Source organism: Electrona antarctica (assembly GCF_951216825.1).
Source record: "Electrona antarctica genome assembly, chromosome: 3".
NCBI lineage: Eukaryota > Metazoa > Chordata > Actinopteri > Myctophiformes > Myctophidae > Electrona > Electrona antarctica.
The window spans coordinates 32,632,359-32,655,720 of record NC_136808.1 but is presented as its reverse complement, the minus strand read 5'-3'; the positions used below and the strand labels follow the sequence as shown (position 1 = coordinate 32,655,720).

The window sequence follows — 23,362 nt, the reverse complement described above, 5'->3', positions numbered from 1 at the left end:
CATCTGGAGGTGGCTTATTCACTTGATACAAGCTCATGTATCAACGCCATCAGAAGGTTCATCTGTAGGAGGGGTCAAGTTTTTCACATAAGATCGGATAATGGTACCAACTTTGTGGGAACTGAAAGAGATCTAAGAGAGGCTTTGGCTTCATTCGATCAAACCCTTATTGAAAGGTCTCTAGCACAAAGCGGAATCAAATGGAGTTTCAACCCACTGGCTGGATCTCATTACGGTGGCATATGGGAGCGTATCATCAGAATGATCAGAAAGATCTTAAGTTCAGTGCTTCGCCAACAAACACTGGATGATGAAGGCTTTCAAACTGTGTTGTGCGAGGTTGAAGCTATGCTGAATGACCGCCCCATCACCCGACCATCAGATGAGCCAAATGACCTAGAGGCTTTGACACCAAATCACCTACTCCTAATGAAAGGCAAACCAGTTCTGCCACCAGGACTGTTTGGAAAGGAAGATCTGTATGCAAAGAGAAGATGGAGACAGAGCCAATACATAGCTGACCTCTTCTGGAAAAGATGCCTCGTTCGTTCAGTTCGTCTTAAAACTAAGACAAGTGTGATTGAAAGACCTGTCACAAAAATCTGCCTTTTATGTGAGGGTACAGATTAACCATTTTTGAGTTTGGAATAGTGAAATATTGAATATTGCCCAGAATGCCTAAAAGGGGTTTTGTTTTTTTTGTTTTTTTGGGGGGGTTTATAATTGCTCTGTCTTGCATGCCAGTAGCAATTAGGGGCTGGCGTGTAAGAGCCATTTATTTTCTATACATTTCATTTCTATAATTGATGATGACGTCACGGTCAAGGCCAAGGTGTCTAGTCTATATGAGGAAGTGGCTTACAAGGCACAGGTGTTACTGAAGTGAAAGAGGCAACAGTTTGTTGACTGTTTTTTGAGAACAGAAACTGCTGAATGTTGTACGTTTAATCTGCTGAAGTGATGGTAAATAAATACCCTTTCATATAAAAATAAGTCAACGTTTGGACATCAGTTTTTTGTTTTTAGTCTAAACTAGTTCTCGGTTTCAGTAACCAGCCAGTGGTGTCAGTTCAGGACTGACATTACAGTTGCCTTATATTGGATGTTAATGGTACCCCAGCTTATTATGCTAATTATGAAAATTGCCCAACATACACAAGTTAGCATCCGGCAGTTTCTAAATGCTGGGGACCCATACTCAACAATTCTAAACTTAAACTTAAACTTTAGGGTACTCAAAATGTCCGGGTTCACAATGGGGTTCTATGGTCTGGCAAGTAGACTAACAGGAGCAGCGCAAGGAATTTAATGAGTACTGAGATGAGTCTGGGGGTCCTGGGTGAAGAAAGACCCCAGCCAAAAGTCAGAAAAGCTTATTCTGGCTACTTTCAAAGTTTAAAGATGGAGTGCCGCGATTTATTTCCACCCTAAAATATGATCAGGTATTATTATAATATAAGGAGGAAGACCTTTTTTCCCAAAAGTGTACAGTATTTGTTAAAATCATGCTTTTATGTGGGCACGCCCACCAGTTCATTAAGTATGCCTGGTTTGCCTGGTGGGTGGTGATGGGTGGTGATCCACCTGAACTGAAGTTGCACCCACAGCTGTAGTTGTATGATAAAGGGGGAGAGGTTAGGGGAGGGGCTGATAGTGTGATGTCACTATTTTACTGTTTATTTCATTGGCCCGTTTGACTGTCAAGGGTTCAGCCTCCAGGAAGAAACCCTAAATACAAAGTTAATACACCATTGCACATAAAACGACTCCAGGTTGTCTAATGAAGTACTGTCACCTCATAGACACATGAAAAACTGGAGAAATACAAAAATTGTGGCACTCCATCCGTCCCAAAATAGATGACCCCTCAGAAAATGGGTGGGGGTCGGGAAATTTGAACCCCATTATTTTCTGACAGTTTGGTCAAAACAAAAAAAGATCAATTTTAGCAAAAACATCCTACCCTGTACCACACTATAGAGGGGGGGGGGACATAATCAGTAATGAGAAATGGTATATGAACAACATCTTTAAATCATGCACATAAGGCAAAGATAGATTTCAAGTTATTTAACAACATTCAAGCCTAAAATAATTCTTAAATCTGCATTCAGTGGTAAAACAAAAAAAAGATTCGGAGAATTCTCACTCCTGTTTTTCTCCTGGGGGGGGGGGGGGGGGGGGTGAAAAGTCAACACAAGTCTGCTCCGTCAGTAGACTTGCTAAAGCGGGCGGATCAAGTCAACATCCGGGGATTTGGTCTGTACTTGGCCAAATGTGAACTTGAGAATTAGAATGGTACTTGGTCGGCGACTGATGACGTTTCACGAGTTCACAAGGACGTAAGTACAGACAAGTTCGGGTATTGAGAAACGACCCTGAGGCGGGGGTATTGAATGTGTCTTCTTCTAGAAGAAGAGACAAATGCTCTGAAGCCACTTTGAATAACCTGGCTATGAAGATACTGTACTTGTCAAACTGTTAGTTATCTGCGCACCTATTTAACTATTACACAGCTGGTTCTATTAGTTTAACTCTATAGAGCGTCGCAGTCCCGCCTCCGCGAGAGACCCGGAAAATAAATCCCCGTTCATTTTCCTCATAGACTTTTCAGAAAGTATTTATTTAAAGACGTTTACGCCGCAGACAAAGCCAACTCTTGTTGTGGACAAATCATGACAACAAACTGGCTGAACAAATAATTAGAAAGAAGAAGAAAACGGCAACTTTTTTTGTTGTTTTTCTTCTTTGTAATTATTTGTTTGGTCCAAAATATTGTGTTTGTTGTCATGATTTGTCACAACAAGAGTTGGCTTTGTACGACTCTTATAAGGTCTTTAAATAAATACGTTTTGAAATGTCATGGGGAAAATGCATTGGGAACTATTTCCTGGGCCTGGCGTCATCATGAAAGGGGGCGGGACTGCGATGCTCTATTACACTGGTTCTTAGTTGGCACTCAGATATAATTATGCACTTTGGCCACTTCTGAACAATCAGTTCAGAACTTCAGTCCTGAATAATTAGATTGCACCTTCCTTTCAACATTATTATGGCTGTTCTAGCGCTTTGGTTGCTTTGGTTACAGTGTTTGTTTCATGCTGGCAACATTGTATATTAATGTCACATATACCCTAATTGACTTGTCCTCTGTGTGATTGGCTCACCTGACTTACACCGTATTTGTTTCATACTATCTTTTATATCCTTTATATAAAGTTCAAGTTGTCTGTCTATAGCCATGCCTGATGTCAGTGCAATGGATTTGCTCATCATAGAGCACCGAAGTCTGACGTCAATATTGGTAGAGGGCGCAAATCCACGTTCATGTACTTTTTATTTGCATTGTAATCCCCATAGGGGGATTTTAGATCGCCTCATATAATAACTGTGTTTGAAAAATAAACATGTCATCCCGGCCGTTTCACTCATATGGATATGAAGAATCAACTGACTGAGAGAAAACGCTATTGTTACTGCTACTGAATTAGTTACATTTTCGCTAGAAACAGACTATCATATGAGTGACTGACTGTCGCAAACGATACAGAGACACCTCCCTGACAATAACGCTGAGACAGCTTGCTTATTTTTGGACCACAATGCTTATATGAAACGATTTTAACCCATTTAGACCGTGTGGAGCCGTCCTAGCTAATTTAACCGATGGATTGCGAGGACGTGTACACACGTCCTAGCGCATTTTCATTGATATCAAACGAGAAAAAAAAAATCATTTTTTTCCCTGTTTGTTTTGGTTGGCCTCTCCTTCTGCATCATACTCCTTGCTGTTCGCGCATGCACGCTGCCGTTCACTTCCCCGTTTACCGCTCAGAAAGAAAGGCTCGTATCTCCCAATCTAGGGATTTTGACCCGATAGATATACTAAGCTCTTTATTGCCTCTCGTTCATATGAACGCGAGGGATTATCGAGCGACTTTATCTCGAGTCTGAGTTTTGATACATTTTTATTATTTATTTATACGACGGCTGTAAAGGCTGAAATACAGTGATCTACACCCAGCCCGAAATAAAAAATGCACAGAATGAATGTTTATCAGAATAGTAGGCTATATACTGTAGCTACAAATAATATTAATTTAGGCTCCGCCGCTCTCACATCAATGACAATTGCGCACTGCGCACCGACATTCCCCGCTGTTAGTCACCACAGCCAGTTTCAGGAGGAAAGGCACAATGTATACTCATCACGTTGGCTTGTTAAAGTTCCAAACTTCTCATGGCTCCATTTCCAGTTTGAAGTATATCTCCATTTAGTTTCCACTGAAGTAACAACGGAGTTATGTCCAAGTAGTGTTTCCATTTGAAAAGTGAACCAAGTGACAACTTTAAATAGGCTATTAAATATCAAATACTGTAAGTTTACGGTTTACATCAATCAGCTTCTCAAACCCATGGCTTGTTCCAATGCTTAACGTGCGTCGGGCCGGCTACCCCCCAAACTTACAGACATACAAGCTGTCGAAACGCCATTTCATGGCGTGTTGACAGCTTGCAGATCTGTTCTTTTGGACACAACATAATCAATGATGCACGATGGAATATAGGCTACAACTAAACATTTTTGTAACCAAGCCTGTAGGTAGTACTGTAACATTACGTGGGCATGGTGGGCAACATATGGAACTTTAATGAATGTTAATGCAGTGAACATTATATGTAGTGTTTAATAACGAGGCCAGCAGCTGCAGCACACATGATCCATGAAACCCGATGTTTCAAAAATGTTCCCTCACAGTCTATCCCATCCTCGTATCAACATATTAAACAAATGCAAAGTTAAATAAAGTTGGATAGCTGATGCAGACCCAAACATACGTATGTGTTGAAAGGCTCCACTTGCATCAGTTTGTGCTGGCCTCACGACTGTGGAATGAAATCAGCTGAGCTCCGCACAGCTGAGGTTCATTTGCGCAATTGCTCTGCGGGAGAGGAAAGAAAAGCGATGGGATTGGATTATCTTTTCGGGCATTTCACTCATTAATGTGGGACCTTGTGGGTCAAAAATTACGGTAATGACTCGCCGATACTCGTCGAGTCATTGAGAGTCATTGAGCTCGAGTCCGAGTCGAGTCTGGAGTCTTTGTGGGTCGAGTCCGAGTCGAGTCTAGAGTCTCAGTTGTGGCGACTCGAGTAAGAGTCTTTAACTCGAGTCGTACCCAGAATATCTCAATGTTGGTGCTCTGAAAGCCAAGGCAAGTCTGTGCATTAGATTGAAATGACATATATAATTTATATATGTTAGTGAGAAACCTGCAGTAAGTCATAAAAGCTGAACGGGGGGCTCCTGTTTTTCCGTTGCGGGAGGCTGAGGCCGGGCAGAGGGAGATGGAATGTCTGTCTGTCTGTCTGTCTGTCTGTCTGTCTGTCTGTCTGTCTGTCTGTCTGTCTGTCTGTCTGTCTGTCTGTCTGTCTGTCTGTCTGTCTGTCTGTCTAATAATACAGTATAAACCACTGGTCTGATTAGTAGGTTAAGAAAGTAATTCCAATAACATATACATGATGTTTGGATGTCAATAAGATATGACGCCACAGTGTCAATATGTCATCAACGTGGAAGCCATGCCCTTAATAGATGACATCGTGTTAATGTATTGCTGGTTGAGAACTGTTTGGGGGACATAATTTGCATGCATTTGTGCATCACTTTCATCCGGAATACAAATATTTGTTGAATCGATGCCTCTGGACATGGACTGAAATGTCAACAGTAATGTGTTAGCTGCTGAATAACTGTGTATGGACGATGAAGGGTGACTTTTCGTGCCTTATTATAGCTGCTGAAATATTAATGTAATGAAATTATCAAAAGCCGGTTATCATAATACACTACTAGACCCATTGAAATACTTTAGTCGTGTCTACAGTAGGTGTCTACAGTAGAAAAAGCCTTTACAGTTGACTTGATATACTTATAGTTGAAGAGACTAGACAGTGTGCGATGCTAGTTTAGAAGCTTTCTATTTTTCCTCTTGAATAGAACAGCTAAGCCTACAGGGATTTATTTTTGGCATTTGTCCAGGAATCTGTCTCCGCTTTTAGCCTAACACGGAAATCATCCGGAGTCATCACGAGCGCCAATGCCGGTTGAAACGAGCTTCTGTGTGCACTCTGAAATACTGTTACGTAGTGTACTTTCTTTCACCTAATCTGCCAGGGCGAAATTAGATACTAACTAGAAAAAGTGCCCCTCGGGGCACAGGTCTCCACCAGGGCAGGTCAGGTTGTGGCGCTATAATAGGCCAATGTGAAAAGGGTGCCATTTCTTCATATGCCTTTGATGGCAATTGGATGATTTGAGGCATTTTGTTCCAAAAATGTGTTTTGCAAACATCAACCTGTTGGTGGCGCTATAACAGGCCAATGTGAAAAGGGTGGGATATATTCCTCAGCCTAGTAAGAAAATGTGTGAAAGATTTCACGTAAATTGCATGCTGCGTTCATGATTTGAGGCTTTTGTTCAAAACGGGGCAATCTTGCAAACTGTGAAAGCCAATTATAGCCAATTAGGATGGAATATGAAATATCGGACAGATCCGACTTGAGCACATGACCATAGAGATACTGTGTAACGATTTGTGAGATTTTTGGACAGAATCTGGAGGAGTAATATCAAAAAATGTGTTTTACAAAAGTCGGCCTCCTGGTGGCGCTATAAAAGGCAGATGCGGAAAATGCAGGTCATAGGTTTGTCCTTGGCCTCTAGGGAGTGTGCATGCAACGTTTCACGCAGATCGGTGCAGTTTCAGGTAAAAAATGTGAAAAGCTGCCTCATGGTGGCGCTATAACAGGCCGTTCTGGAAGATGTGGGGCAGAGGTTCATCGTTGGCATCCAGGGAGTGTGTGTGCAAAGTTTGGCATCGACCGGGTTAACGGTGCCGGAGATTAGCTGGTAACGGACGGACGGAAGGACGGACACACACACACACACACACACGGACGGAGTGCAAAACATACTCTCTCCCCATGCCTTCGGCCTGGTGGAGACAACAATAAACTCTGCAATTTCCAGGCTTGAGATCCTATTGCGAAACAACGTACAGTATATACATTACGTGGATAATAGCACTCACTGAAACATGGCTATCGGAACACAAGTGGCAAATTGCATCCATTGAACCTAAATATAGGGGTTGTGTTGCATTTATAAACCAAGCTTGGTGCAATGTCGTACAGACCACGAACACCCTGTGCTCACTATGTCTGAGTATTTAGTTATATGCCTTGTGAATTTAGTACAATCGTAGTTGTATTTGCATACAACGATGAGCAAATAGTACTGCAACAACTTCACAGAGTTATTAGTGAACAGGAACCCATCACCCGATCCGTCTGCTCTGGTGATTTGTGTATTCTAGGGTTAAGGACAACACATTACATGCAGCACCAGGCGAAATTACATTCAAACACATTTCTTTCAATCACCTGTATCTCCTATTCCTTGTCCCAGATGGCATTTTGGTCAAAACAACGTTTCTTTGACGGCACAGAGCCGAAGATGTGGAGCCCTCCACTGCCCCGGCATAGACCCATTTTGTAAACAACAATTGAACGAGACCTGTTCAACTTACTAGGATAATGCTACTTCCCGGAAGTCTGGAAATGTGGCTTTTCAAAATAAGAGCTCGACTGGGAAAAATGCTGGCGTGAATTAGATCCTAATTTTTCAATAAATGCTAGCGGGCTAAGTGTTAACAGCTCCACTTATCACTGATGTCATATCTCACATCACTCTACGGTTGTTCTGTCCCCTGTACAAAGTGTATTTGTTCCTGTATTGTATTGTATTGTATTGTATTGTATTGTATTGTATTGTATTGTATTGTATTGTATTGTATTGTATTGTATTGTATTGTATTGTATTGTATTGTATTGTATTGTTAGTTTTATTGTTGTATGTGTTTTTGTATGGATAGCTTTATCATCATTTTAAGAGCCTGCTCAGGGACTACAGATGAAAATTAGCTTTGGCTAACTCTGGCCCATTTACATGGATGTGAAAAATGACGTGTTGATTAATGAGCATTGTCCCTGTCAAATAAATAACTAAATAAATTATGGCGGGGGTGTTTTCCAGAACAGCCTGTTATAGCGCCACCAGGAGAACGACTTTTGAAAAACACATTTTTTTTATATTACTCCTCCAGATTCTGTCCAAAAATCCCGCAAATCGTTAGTCATGTGTTCACGCCGGATCTGTCCGATATTTCATATTCCATCCTAATTGGCTAACATTGGCTTTCAAAGTTGGCAGGATTGGCAAAAAGCTTCAAATCATGAACGCAGCGTGCAATTTACGTGAAATCTTTCACAGACTTTCCTACTAGGCTGAGGAATATATCCCACCCTTTTCACATTGGCCTGTTATAGCGCCACCAACAGGTGGATTATTGCAAAGCACATTTTTGGAACAAAATGCCTCAAATCATCCAATTGCCATCCAAGGCAATGAATAAATGGAACCGTTTTCACATTGGCCTATTATAGCGCCACCAGGAGGCCACAACCTGACCTGGCCTGGTGGAGACCTGTGCCCCGAGGGGCACTTTATCTAGTTACTTTCTGCATTGCATGGTGTATCATTAGTTAAACCTTTGATGTCCAATCCAAGTTGAAAGTTATTGTCTGTCTGTCTTGTCTGTCTGTCGCTGTCCATTCACGATGGTGCTGAAATGTGTACGTTTGGCAACTTTTTCCAACAATTCATGCAGGCTAGTTATTGCAAGTTTATGATGAGGGTGTGTCATTCAGCCATTTCGAGCACCCGGCAGTAATGTAAATCAGCGCCGAAGCTCATTTGTTTTTTCTTTCTCAACCATGCACTCCATACACTGCTTGTCACTTACTTGAAACAGTTTTGTGCAGTTTGTGACACATCTGGCCTCAGATATTTCATAATGTCTCAAACAACATTACGGGTGTTCCTACATTAGCCCAGAGACGATCAACAATAGAGGGAAGAGTTGCAAATTAATCTCCACCAAGACAGACATGTCCAAGAAATGACAATTAAATTAGGTACGTGCACTGTATAAAAAGATGCATAAACAGCTCTTGACATAATTGCCCAGACACTATTCAGGCCTGATTTACAAAAGAAACCACTTCAGATTTTAGACAGCTTGATAACAGACAAAATGAGCTTAATTACTAGTTAGCAAAGTGTTCATTTACATCATAATTGATGCGGATATATATGATTATATTTCAAACAGTGGCTATCGGAAGGTAGTTAGGCGTTTGGGATACTATATGGGTCAAAAGAGGCCAGCTCATTGAAAGGCAAGTATCATTGGCCTTATGAGACCTATAACTTTACATTTCATCTTTTAGGTCTGAATCAGCATTGGAGTAAAAGGGAGAGAGAGAGGAGCCCCTTTATGTGTAGCCTATTAGATTAATCAGGGAGATGGAAAGAGATGGCTAGCTTCTGTCAAAGGGACAAATGACCTGCTGTGTGTGTGTGTGTGTGTGTGTGTGTGTGTGTGTGTGTGTGTGTGTGTGTGTGTGTGTGTGTGTGTGTGTGTGTGTGTGTGTGTGCGTGTGTGTGTGTGTGCGTGTGCGTGTGTGTTCCAATTTGTTCCTTCTTCCTTGGCTTATTGTCGCTCATATCTTCTGCTCTTTCTTGTGAACGGTGTTTGGGAAAGAAAGAGAAAACTGGATAAAAGATCAAGTTTTTAAGAGGAAATGAAGGTTTTAAAATAAGTTTGGTTTGAGAGAAGACATATGAGAGAGAGAGAGAGAGAGAGAGAGAGAGAGAGAGAGAGAGAGAGAGAGGTGTAAGTGGCGTGGGACAGCTGAGCCTTCAGGTGTGATTTGTGGGGCGAGCAGCAAACTTTTCATGTGGATTCAAACCAGCCTGCTCAGCGAAGACATTGATCAGGATGAGACGTGAAGCGTGGCGAAGCAAAGGGATGAACGTGAGCCAGGGAGATAGAGGGGGGAACTGGCAGAGAGAGGAGACAGAGGGAGTGAGAGAGGAGGGGAGATGAGACAGCACCTTATTATTAATGTTCTCAATTCTCCACAAATGCCTCAGAAGTAGGAGATAAAAAAATACCCCCCTCGCACCCTCCTCGTCTGTGGCTCATACCATATCCCTCTAAGACTCTCCCCTCAGCCCTGGGTGTTTTGTATGCATTTCAATCCAGCGGTTTTCCACTTAAGACCTTTATATTAAAGAAAGAGCATGTCATGATGGGATTTGCACTTTACGTTATTGCGGCGCGGCGTTCAGAATCTGGGTTCTTCTTGTCATTATAGTAATGTGGCTTCAAAGACGGGGCACAAAGCTAGAGGAGCCGAGGTTCACGGCTCCCAGGAACAATGTGCGACCGCGGCCCTTTTGTCAGGGGCGATGCAAGGTGCACTGTCTGCCGCCTATGTATTCCCACTGTGTTCCTTGAAGAGCTTTTTTAGAACTGAGGAATAAGACACATGGCTCTGTGCTTTGTATCTACACATTCAAAGCAGAGAGGGGTCGAGAAAGTTCACTAGTACATACCCATGAAGTATTCACGAGAGAGCTGTGTTGTGAGATAGTTTTTGAACTGAGAGTTCTGTTTTCTTTTTTTCTAAATGAGACATCTGGTTTTACAATGTGATTCTTGGCATAATACGTGGAACTCACTTTGGGGTTGTTGTTTTTTTTTTGGGGGGGGGGTTATTCACAGTTTCAAAACAGTAGGTAACAATTAAATAATCAGTTAATCAGTTGGGGGGGGGGGGGGGGGGGGGTTATTCACAGTTTCAAAACAGTAGGTAACAATTAAATAATCAGTTAATTGAATACTGGGCAATGAACATCAGGTACACATTTTTCCCAACTTTTCTTGGTACAGCAGATCAAAAAGATCAAAAGGTTTTGCAAAATCAGCTAACAATGAATTACAATTACACTTTTAAACACTACCTAAAGCCCTGTTTAACTCTAAAGGTCCCCACACACCGAGCGCGTTTTTCGGATTTTTAGTGGCGTTTCTCCATCGGTTTTCAGAAAAACGCGTCCAGTGTGTATATATTAATAGAGACGTCACCGGATTTCTCCTCCCATCCACTTGCATTAAGTTGCTCAAAAGTGCATGAGGCGATTTCACTCCTACTTCCAGGTAGGAACAGAGTGCAAGATGGCATTGGGCCAAATTGTGAATGCTCTGGGCCGTTGACTATCATTGCGCCATTTGCGCGCATTCACATATGAAACATAGTGTTCAGGTGTCATTGCCCCAATAACATGAACGTGCGCAATGATAGTCAACGGCCCAGCGCTGGCTCAAGCTGCAATACCAAATTTCGCCTCAGGGTTTCCTCTCGGTGACGTCTCTATTATATTTATACTCTAAGGTTTAACTGCATGAACCATAGCAGCCCTACTCTGGGCATCTAATAATAGGCCAACATTAGGCAGAAGTATAGCAGATCTACAAGCTCACATCACATCATGACCTGTTGTGAGCTTATAGATTAGCTATTTGCGTCAAAGAGAGTAGGTGAGCAATATCTTGCCCAAGGTTTGCTTTACATTATGTCTTGCTTTTAGTTGAGTCCATCCAGTGTCCTCTGGCACTAATAGCAGGCTATGGTGCCTATTCTGAGAAGCAGACTCCCACATGCTCCATTCAACCACTCCAGCATGCTCACCATGCAGCCCACCTGAGGAGTTAAGCCATCAACTCCTCTCCCCTATTATCTCTTTCTCTTCTTCCCCCTGCTGTTTTTTCTATCTCCTGAGCAAAAGAACAACCGTCTCTTTTTCCTGTTGTCGTCCCTGGGGTGCCATTCTCTCCTAAAGGATGCGCTGCCCTTGTACAGACTCTGCCCACTGCGAGGTTTGGGGTATTGTAGTTTAGAGCAGGGGGTGGCAGAGAGGCAGCAGAGATAAGACTGGCGGTAAAAAGGAAAGCACAAAGAGCAGTCTCTCAGCCACGCTTGGTCCCGTAAGGAGGGGGCTGAAGAGGCCGTCTTGAGATGTTTTTTCTTCAGTTTCTTTTTGGTAGGTTGTAAATCTGATTTATCTTGAATTGAGCTCCCTTTAAGTGAGCTCTGCACCTCTTCTGTGTTTGAAGCAGGATAGATGCACAGTTAGTGCTGATCCCATGCTCTGTTGTTACGCGTGTACAAATGTCAAATACATACAGTACAGTACTGTACATGTAGAGATGCAGAGACACGGACGACATACTGTATTCAAAGTAATAAGAAATAAGCTCTCAAGCTTTGTTGTTTGTCATGTGATTTGCCAATATAGAATTCAATCAATCAATCAATCAATCAATCGATTGATCAATATTGAACCGGAAGTGAAATTGTGTTATTTCATTCATGCATGGATTATACATAAAGCCAGGTATGCAGAAACACATATGCACGCACGCACACCCGGCCCGTTTTTTCATTGTTCTTATTAGTACACACAATAAACTCCCGTAATTTCACTGAGAACATTTACTTTAACTCTAGATTGTACTGTGTAGAGTGTAGACACTATAGAACAGTAACACACACTGAGCTTTAGATATACGTACAGTATCTTCTGCTGTATTTTCTCTGGCGAGGTTGTTTGTGAAGCATGAACGTGGCCCATAACATGTACCGTATGCAAGACCTGATTCAGATGAACAGATTAGAGACAAATGAAGATGCTAAGGTGTCAAACCAGAGTCATTTTTAATGTATTAATGATCACAGCCACAACACCTGAAGTCACACAAAATCTGTAGTGTAAGTGCTGTTGTATAGTGGCTGTTCATTTGATAATTATCAAGGATTCTAAAGTGAAGAAAGAGGAAGAAATCTTATTGTATTTACAGTTTACACTATTGATTGGCGGTTAACATCCCAGGATTCCTGGAATCTTTTAAATTATAAAGTTATATAAACAGACAAACACACACACACACACACACACACACACACACACACACACACACACACACACACACACACACACACACACACACACACACACACACACACACACACACACACACACACACACACACCTGCATAGTCTCATAACACAAGAACCCTTGGAGCAAGTACTGTAAGTGTTGTGGCCTCTAAACAGACAGCCTGGTGGTTAGCCTTGAATCGTCATTCAAAGAGCACAATAGAAACCTACAATAGCACGGTCAGTGAGTGGCAGACACTGAGACAATAAGCCCTATTACCTGCTATATAATCCTTCCACATTACCAGCCTCCATTTCTCAGTTGTTCTGAGCTTTATGGTGCCAACAACCCTATTTGAAGAATGAATGTTTCAGTAAGGTAAGCTATTATTGTGCCCATGTTGCTTTATCACAGTTTAACACATTGAGTGATTTCATAAAAAATTGTACCACAAGCGTGTTGCTCATAGGGGATTTTAACACAATCAGTGCCGGGATTTCATTCAAAATAACAGCTCGGGGTGCCGCACAGATATAGGGCCGCTTTTACTCTGTAAGCCCCCCCCCCCCCTTCCATTCCGGACAAAAACTGGGAGAAATATCTTTGCTTGCTTACCTCGCTATCGTTACGATAAAGTCGCTGAATAATCCCTCGTGTTCATATTTTGAACGAGAGGCAGGTCAGAAGTCAGAAATGAAGAGCTTATCCATCTGGTCAAAACCACGGAGAGTCCCCTAGATTTGGAGATACGAGGGATTCTTTCTGAGCGGTAAACAGGGAAGTGAACGACAACGCACATGCGCAAAGAGCAAGGAGTATGGTGCAGAAGGAGAGGTCAACTAAAAAAAAAGAAGAAAAAAATTCAGAATATTTTTCTCTCGTTTGATATCAATGAAAATGCGCTATGACGTATCATAGCAATCCGTCGGTTGGATTAGTTATGACGTTCCCACATGTCTCAATGGGTTAACATGGCATAAGAAGAGGACACTGTTTATTGTGAATCAATATGAAACATCAAAGCAATAATGATTAAGATAAGGCCAGGACAATAATTCAAGCTAGTAACTATACTGTCTCAATATGAGTCATAAATGGAATAGATTTGAGATGCAATCTGAGTGAGGTCCAATCACTCCAAATTGTCTGGCATGATGAAGTGACCCTCTTTTCAGTCCAAGCATAATGCACATTTTGGTGTGTGTGTGTGTGTGTGTGTGTGTGTGTGTGTGTGTGTGTGTGTGTGTGTGTGTGTGTGTGTGTGTGCGTGTGTGTGTGTGTGTGTGTGTGTGTGTGTGTGTGTGTGTGTGTGTGTGTGTGTGTGTGTGTGTGTGTGTGTGTGTGTGTGTGAGAGAGAGAGGTTGCCATGGTGTTGGTGCGCACAGAGAAAGACATAATAGAACAAATAAATGTCATGTGCTCTGTGCACTGCTCTGTCAAGCTACTCAACCTTGAGCTTTACAATTTTCACTGAATCAGTTGTTTGCCAACTTCATCAGGAAACTGTGCAAAAAAACCACTACAACCACAACTACAGTATATCATACATGCTCCATGCTTATTGGCAGACTCTCTTCACGTATGGCACGACATACCCTATTGTGCTGAATATACTGTAAGACTATGTTTTTTCAACTTCATCAACTCAACTAAAACTTTATTTATATAGCACATTATTACGACGACCAATGGTCGACCAAAGTGCTATACAGGTTAAAAATCACACCCGTGTGAACTGAGTGGTGAAACTCTGTGTGGGGGTCCCTGGAACTTCCAGACCCATAGGAACGTGCCCAGGTTGGCAGCCCGGTTCCGGTAAGCCGCCCCGCGTCCGAAACAGTCGAGAAATGACAGAGTTACCGTGTGGGGGAGCCTCCACTGTACTGTACTGTCACACCCGAAATCATACAGTTAATATGTGCGTGTGTGTTAGGCTGCACAACAGTGACACTTGGTGGTGAAAGCGCTATTTCCGTGCTCAGACGGACCCAGCCAGCCAGCCAGGGACCCAGGGACACACATAGCTCCGCAATGGAGTGGTTGCACCACTCAAAAACAGGAAGGAAAGAAAACAAGACAGGCAAAAGAAAAAGACAGATCAGTACAAGCAAACATAACATAAATGTATAACAAAATATGAAGGGACAAAATAGACAAATACAATTATAGAAGGAGCTCAAATAATTACACGGTTATACAATTTATATAATCAGGCAGTGTCGAAGGCCACAGAGAAGAAATGGGTCTATAGTAAGAGAGCAGAGCAGAATATGGAAGGGTAGGTTGTTCCAGAGCCTAGGGCCGGCCGCTGCAAAGGCCCGGTCACCTCTCGTCTTTCAGTTGGAAATGAGGTCAGTCAGCAGTAGCTTGTCAGCTGACCTTAGGGGTCTGGTCGTGACATACGGGTCTATGGCCCTCATTTATCAACCGTGCGTACGCCAAAATATGGGTGTACGCCGAAATTACCGCATTTTTCGGCATTTCCGATTTGCGCCAAAGCATGAATTTGAACTTGAGCCAAGACAAAAATCACGTCTGGTCGGGAGCTGTCGTACGCTTTGTCCTCACCTGTTTTTCTGTCGTAGAACAGCGGAGCAGCATTGTTTGACCAGCTGAGAGGCTGTCACAGGCATCAAACATATGTATTCACTCCTAAAATGTTTATATAAAACTGTATAGGTATGTATATGGGCTAAATGTAAAAAAGAAAAAAAAAAGTAAAGGAATAGCCTACATCAACGATGTGTCTTTGTGTCATATGAAATTAGTAGGAGATTTCCAACTTGACAAGCAAGCAATTAAAATCGCGCATTTAAAAACAATGTTGCAAGTTAGATGCGTAAGCCATTTAAACAGTGTTTTGCATGATGAGTGCATACATGCGAGGATTTTGGCTGTCTGTGCTGAAATATTTCCATGACGGGACGTTGGAGAGTATAGTGCAGCGCTGCAGCTGCGGAGAGTCCCAACTTGGGTAGCCTACTGTAGCCTAATCTACAGCAGGCCTACTCTTTCTGGAGTTACAGTATGTGCAATCTCCTCCTCGTTTAATAAACCCGACGCGTCGCTCGAATGCCAAATGTGCCGTGCCAGCGCAAGTGGGAACACATCGGAGATAGTATAGTATAGGCTAAAGCCAGCCTGCAGCCCACCACCACCACCACCACTGTCCAGTGCCACATGAGGCTACGGTTTTGGCTGCAATATTCATATAATTGACAGTTGACAGCGAGGCAATTTAAATAGACTGTCGAAACGAACGTGCATGGTCAATTGGTCACGGTGTCACGGACGGACCACAGTGATAGAGAGAGACAGATAGACAGGACAGGAGATGCACCTTGCAAAACAGCAGCATGTGTGCGCGCCTATTTGTTATATAATTCATGGTTCACAGGTTCAGGTTTTCGTTCACTAATATATCTTGTTGTATATTAAATTAATAAAGACTTTAATAATTTAATATACAACTAACAACACAGTGACAGTTGCTTGCAAATTGCGATATGTGCGGGGGGGTGAGGCGGGCAGCAAGGGAAGCGAAGCGAGAGGAGAAACAGACAGGGTAGTCCTACAGCTTTATTTAATTCATGCAGGTTTATTTATTTAAGATACAACAAGTTGCGTGTGCGTGCGTGCGTCGGTGTGTGTGTGTATGGGAGGGGGCAGCAAGGCAACTTAGGCAAGCGAGTGAAACTTTTTTTTTCCTGTAACCATGGTTTCCAGGTCGTATTGCAGTTGTTCATGTCGCAAAACCGAGGGCGCGGCTTGATTTTATAGGGCGTGCCAGATTGATTTCAGCCGTCACATTTATTACTGCTAGGAATGAAATTAGGAAGGATCAGCTGTCTGCGATCACTTTATAAATGCCGACCCGACGTGGGTGTACTACGAAACCTACACTCGAATTTGGGGCAGATTTTACACTCAATTGATAAATGAGGGCTTATGTGTTCTGACCAGCCCATTTAGGACTTTAAAAACAAATAGCAAAATCAATCTAAAATGACAGGGAGCCAGTGGAGGCTCATTATATATATATATATACTGTATGCTCTCTTAAATGATCAGTTAAAATGAAGGTTTTGGACAGCCTGTAGTAGCTACAGTATACAATATCCATCCAGCACCTGTGAACCCCATGTCTGGATCCAGCCCATAGACGCTGCCTACTCTCTGAGTGGACTGCATCTCTTGGATGCAGCTTCAGTCTGATAGTGATAATTAGGCTAGTGAAACCCTTGACTTGGATCAGTGTCTGTTCATTGGCTTTTGTCTTTTTAACCCTAGAACACAGGGATCTTTTTAACCCTAGAACACTAAACACGGGTAATTTTCACTCTGACGATTATATTTTTGCAATTTTAATAGTGTTGCTGATGTCTGAGTTGGGTGGGTCTTTCAGTACCTTCATGATGCTCAGTGACATCATAGAAGGTACGTTTGTTTCCCTGCCCACATCCCTGGTTTTTCCTACAGGCAGGTGTTCGGTTGAATTTCACCCGAGTTTAGTGATAGTGTGATAGAGGAAAAAGTCCCATACACCCACAATGGACTTTTTTCTTTTTTTCTTCACTGTCTTCAATCTCACATGTTTTAGGAATGGGTGGACCAAAGGAGAAGTTGCCAAATTAATTTCTCTTTTTTAGGAATATTTTAAAAATAATTTGCATGTTTTTCACCGATTTTGCCCCCCCCCCCCCCCATGATAGAGCCCTCCCATGGCTAAATCAGAGCCAGGGGGGATTAGATTACTAACAGAAAATATTAAAGAGTGAACACAAAGCAACAGTTGTCCGCAGCTTTCTTATTTAGAAGTGCTGAAGGCATCTGCTGAAGGCACACTGCGTCGCTGCCCAAGTGACGTCACTCATGCGACTCCTCCATGTCTCTCACTGTCACTCAAGTGACTACTGGCCAATCACAGCGCGTCTTTTCCGGGACTTATGTTACGCATGCGGAAGCTGCTCATTGAAGGCAAATGCTTTGCAAGGAATCTTGGGAAAATTGTGCCTTCAATTGTGGCACGCGCCTCAGAGCCGGAAAGGGCGTCTACGTTTATATGTCTATGGCAATGACTAACCAATCAGGAAGTAGACAGGCACATCGACCAATGACAAAGCTTCTAGGAAAATGGTTGAATGCAAATTGCGGCCCCTGTATGAGTCACAGAGACAAAACATTTTTGGGAGCATTTACTCATTGCTGGCTGTCTGAATACCAAAAAAAAAAGCTTTAATTGAGACCACACAGGCACACATAAGAAGTTTGTAATCTTTGTCAAACAAAAAATACTGCCAAATTGGAAACAGACCCAGTCGTCTCCTATCTAATCACCATTTAACCAATTACTTTTAAGGCACTTCATGGCCTGGCTCCTAATTACATTTTAGAGTCATTCATTCATTCCTTATGAGCTTGTGGGAGACCTGAAGTCCTCAGGCAATAAGGAACCTGCTGGGTGTTCCTGACTGAGTAGATGTTGAAGACAAAGGCTGACCATGCCTTTGCTGTCAGGTCTGGAACAACCTGCCAGAGGACTGAGAGCACAGGAGTTCAGCTCCTTTAATTAATTGAGTGTGTGTGTGTGTGTGTGTGTGTGTGTGTGTGTGTGTGTGTGTGTGTGTGTGTGTGTGTGTGTGTGTGTGTGTGTGTGTGTGTGTGTGTGTGTGTGTGTGTGTGTGTGTGTGCGTGCGTGCGTGCGTGCGTGCGTGCGTGCGTGCGTGCGTGCGTGCGTGCGTGCGTGCGTGCGTGCGTGCGTGCGTTGCGCGCTAGCAGACTGGCTCACAACCTCAGCCTGATGGCCTAAAAGTCTCCCCCAAGTTACAGCAGGGATATGTTGGCTTTCCATGTGGGAGACCCGGGCATGATTCCCGGGTGTTCCATATTATACTGCATACTTTGGACAAATTAGATAAGGCCTATTTGTCAGAGCTATATGACAGAGGGTGTGCTGATCTGATTCTGATGTATCTGTCAGAGCTATATGACAGAGGGTATGCTGATCTGATTCTGATGTATCTGTCAGAGCTATAGGACAGAGGGTGTGCTGATCTGATTCTGATGTATCTGTCAAAGCTATAGGACAGAGGGTGTGCTGATCTGATTCCGCTATGATCTTATGAGCAAGTTTCACTGTGTGTGACAGTGGGTCGTGTCATTAATACTGCACACTCTCGTGCCCCAGTTATCTCTCCACCCAGCCTTACACAATGGTGTCCAGAGTAATTATGTGTCTCTCTCTCTCCCTATGCTGTTGAACCAGAAAGGTTGACAGCCACTTACACTGCTCTAATTGAGGTGTTTTTATGTTACAGAACATAGTCCGTGGTAGTCCTATTATGAAATCACTGTCAATTAATTTGCTGTTGTCAGGTGTTTTATTAGAGGTCACTTGTTTTAGAATGAGTGCAAATTGGTGTGAATTTATTGCTGTAATCCGGAACTTATTTCAATGAATGAAACATTGCTTTAATACAATATAAATAGTACGTCTGCAGTGGTTGGAGTTGACCTCCGTACTGTATTCTTGCATTGAGATATCATATTAGTCCCTGGTGTCAGGGACACCTACTGGTTGACAAGTAGTATGACCTGAAGCTCATAGTGCAATATCTCCACTAGCCAAGCGGGGATTGCCTCTTGGATGAAATTGGACCCCGGTTCAAATCCAGGATAGAACATATTGTACTGCTCCAGCCTGGTGGCCAGAGAAAAGACATGACGTTAGGATTGTTTGGACGTCCCATCTTCATTTTTCATTGTTCTCTGCCAAGGACGACTTTTGACGACCATTTTCCAATGGCGTTCTCTGCCAACGATGACTTTTTACTTTTTGGTTTTGTTATCAAATGTCAGCGAACAGCACCATCTTGTGTAAAAACACTGGAGTTGCAGTCCGAAAGGAAACAGAACTAGAGACAATTGACTAATCCTGGGCGCTACACACCCTCTGCCAACCTGGGGAGAGCTACGGACTGACCTCATGCTCGGAAAAATCACTTCCTGTCTATTGTTTTCACTGAAATGGCTTTGTTTTTTTCAGCAAGGAATTATGTTTACAAACGGTAACAACTCGGGAACGCCATGTCCAAATGGAATATATATATATATATTTCCCCCCCTGTGAACACAGCACACGTGTCTGTGTCGGCGATCGTCAAAACACGTGCTTGGCAGAGAATTAATGAATTCATGTTTATTTGTATATTTACCATCCTCTCCTGTCTGTCTGTCCTTCCATCCAGCTGCAGTCCTTCCTCCAGGTCAACGTGTCTCAGGTGAGGGCAGACGAGTGTCCCGGCTCGGACTGCGCCGGCTCCGGCGGGTGCGCCAACGTTCTGAGCGTGCGGGACACGCCCACCGTGGTGGATTGTGGGAGCATGAGTCTCGTGTCGGTGGCGGTGGAGTCCACGGCCGCGTGTGGCTGCATGGGAAGAGAGCACTCCCACCAGCCCTGCACCGCATATCCCAGAAACCCCTGCTTCAACGCAGGAGTGTGTGTGGACACCCAGAGCGGCTACAGGTACGTGTGCATGTGTGTGCGTGTGCGTGTGCGCGTGCACGTGTGTGTGTGTGTGTGTGTGTGTGTGTGTGTGTGTGTGTGTGTGTGTGTGTGTGTGTGTGTGTGTGTGTGCGTGCGTGCGTGCGTGCGTGCGTGCGTGCGTGCGTGCGTGCGTGCGTGCGTGCGTGCGTGTGCGTGTGTGATTAGAACGCGCCTCGAGCATGAACCTGGGAAGTATTATAACTGTAATTAAAATGTCCAAACCGAAACAAAGCCTTGGGTGTACAACTGGTTCTGTGGGCTTTAAACCTGACTCATGTTGTAGTATATATTGTATGTGTGTTGAACCTAGCTTGACGCCTGCCGCAATAATGACATTAAAGCATTGCGTCTTAAAGCGGTGTTTCTTCTGGGGTCATTTTAATATCTACTCTGAGTTTGTGTGAACCCCAGCCTAAGTTAGTTGATTCAATATTTATATAATTGACATTAATTTGATCAGACACGCCTAAAAAATTCTAGCGAGTCCTGATTAGTTCTGACTAGTTTTTCTTCTATGATAGACTCGAGCCCTAATGGACCTGTAAAACTTGTTCACAGACCTAATTGGTCTAGACATTTTTTAAACATGAAATTCAGTTATTACAGAACCAACCCTGTCTATGATTGACTGCTCTTATTAGGGACCCTGTGTCACCTGACAAAACCAAATAATAATTGCCAGTGAAAATTGCAGTCTATTGTCTGACAAAATCCTAGAATTACTGTTGGAGTCATTTGGTAAAAAAAAAAGTGGTGTGCTTTTGTCACAGGGAACATTGACTACAAGTCCATTGTGTGTGTGTGTGTGTGTGTGTGTGTGTGTGTGTGTGTGTGTGTGTGTGTGTGTGTGTGTGTGTGTGTGTGTGTGTGTGTGTGTGTGTGTGAGTAAGTAAGTAAGTAAGTAAGTAAACTTTTTTTCGGTACATATATACATACATACAAACATAATACATGCAGTTTAATTCACTACTGATAGTGGCACCGAAAAGGTGTAGGCTGAAGCCAATGCTTATAACGCCTACCCTGTATAAACGTGGCTAGGTTTTTAAAACATGAATTAACAGTGCGTGCGTGTTAGATAGCTAACATTTTCAGACATCAGAGCTGAAGCTGTGACCTCGTTTAACATGACTGGTTATTCTTTTCTTTCAGTTTCATCCCTAATTGGAGAGTCTCTCTCCCGCTTCTGTCTCTTCCTACTGCTCTAACTATAACACACGCTCACACACACAGGCACACACACACACACACGCACGCACGCACGCACGCACGCACGCACGCACGCACGCACGCACGCACGCACGCACGCACGCACGCACGCACGCACGCACGCACGCACGCACGCACGCACGCACGCACGCACACACACACACACACACACACACACACACACACACACACACACACACATCACATGCCCGCACGCACACTCTTAACCCCCCTCTCGCCCCAACAACCTCTTTGATGTTGTAGCACAAATCGTAGCGGGTAAATTACCTTCTTTTGAGTTGGGATGTCTTTAACCTCTGACTGATCCTGGGGGGATAGAGAATGACACCCGCTCAACTTGCCCAGTTAGTTTTACTTTTGAAACCTCATTATGGGGCTGTTAATTCCAATGAGCTCTTCACTTCTCACTCTGGAGAAACTGTTTTATAGGGGGCTCATTTTCACCCATTGGGACTTTGATCTCAACTCTTGTTACATGTAAGGAAACTAAGAATGGGAACAATGCTGATGCTGCATGTCAGGCCATCGGCCAGCTAAAGCTAGACTACAGCATTTCAGAATTCTTCTGCGGAACAGTGATACCAAGGGAATATCGTTCAATTGCTTAAACTGATGCATGGGACAGGAAAAAAGATTCCATTATGCAGGTGCATATTTCGGGCAGTGTATTATATTGCTACTCTGCATCAGTCAGTGCTCTTGTACAGTATCTGTCAAAGCCAAAGCTGCAGTATCACTTGGATGCAACCCATAGGCACTTTAAAATAAAAACCTGTGGACTCCTTCCAAGCCTCAAATCTCTCAACGGTGAACAGACATTGATGAGATCATTCTAAATATGGTTGAGCTTACTTTGAAGGCCTCTTTCAGAGAGGAACTCACTATAAGAAGAGACAGTCTGTTTTGGGATACATTAGTTAGTAGTCTAGTACAGCGGTTCCCAAAGTGGGGTCCGCGGACCCCTAGGGGTACGCGACGCATAGCCAGGGGGCTATGCGTCGCGTACATGCATTAAAATTATGTTTATCTACATGGTCATTTCTGCCAAGTTGCGCAATAAACGTATTTTTTGTGTTGTTGTATTGTATGTATGTAATGTATTTAGTTGTATTATGGTTAAACCATTGAGAGCTTCTGCCTGCCTGCCTGCCTCTCTTTTTAGGGGCCTGGGTACCCCAAAATGAAAACAAAATAGCCCAAAAAAAATCGCGGGACACACGGCTCTGCCGCGCGCCCCAAGGGGGGCCCTCAAATTTGCTCCAGCCCGGGGGCCCTCAGCAAGGTAAATCCGGCTCTGTCTCCCATGTTTACTTTGGGCCAATAGCTGACATGATTACTAAAACTACAACATCAGTCAACCTGTCGTGACCCCAAACAGTAACAGCAGGATGCATGCTGCAGAAACAACAAAAATACTCAGGACACTTGAAAGGTTTCTGCGGACGCTTCAGATGAGGGGGTACCTGGTCCAAAAAAGTTTGGGAACCCCTGGTCTAGTAGACACAGTGTCCCACCAAATCCTCTTCAGATTTTTGTAATAGCAATTCAGTTTGGCAGTCTTGACTGTACGTGTTCTGCTTATCGCATAAGCATCCGATATAACTTAAGGGATTTGTTGGATTGCTTTCTGGATTGTTGCAATAAGAGTTCACATCAGGAAATAACAGCAGTTAAA

The 23,362-nt window shown here is 43.3% G+C and overlaps 1 protein-coding gene across 1 annotated transcript in view; it reads left to right on the top strand.

The window, feature by feature from the left end:
- Positions 1 to 23,362, top strand: part of LOC306919737 (neural-cadherin) — a gene marked incomplete at both ends in the record, with an annotated part of 380,035 nt that overhangs the window by 239,224 nt on the left and 117,449 nt on the right. Inside the window, one exon of the mRNA XM_079496290.1 lies at positions 20,159 to 20,436. Within this exon, the coding sequence (XP_079352416.1) occupies positions 20,159 to 20,436 (278 nt within the window). The remainder of the gene's footprint in view (positions 1 to 20,158; positions 20,437 to 23,362) is intronic.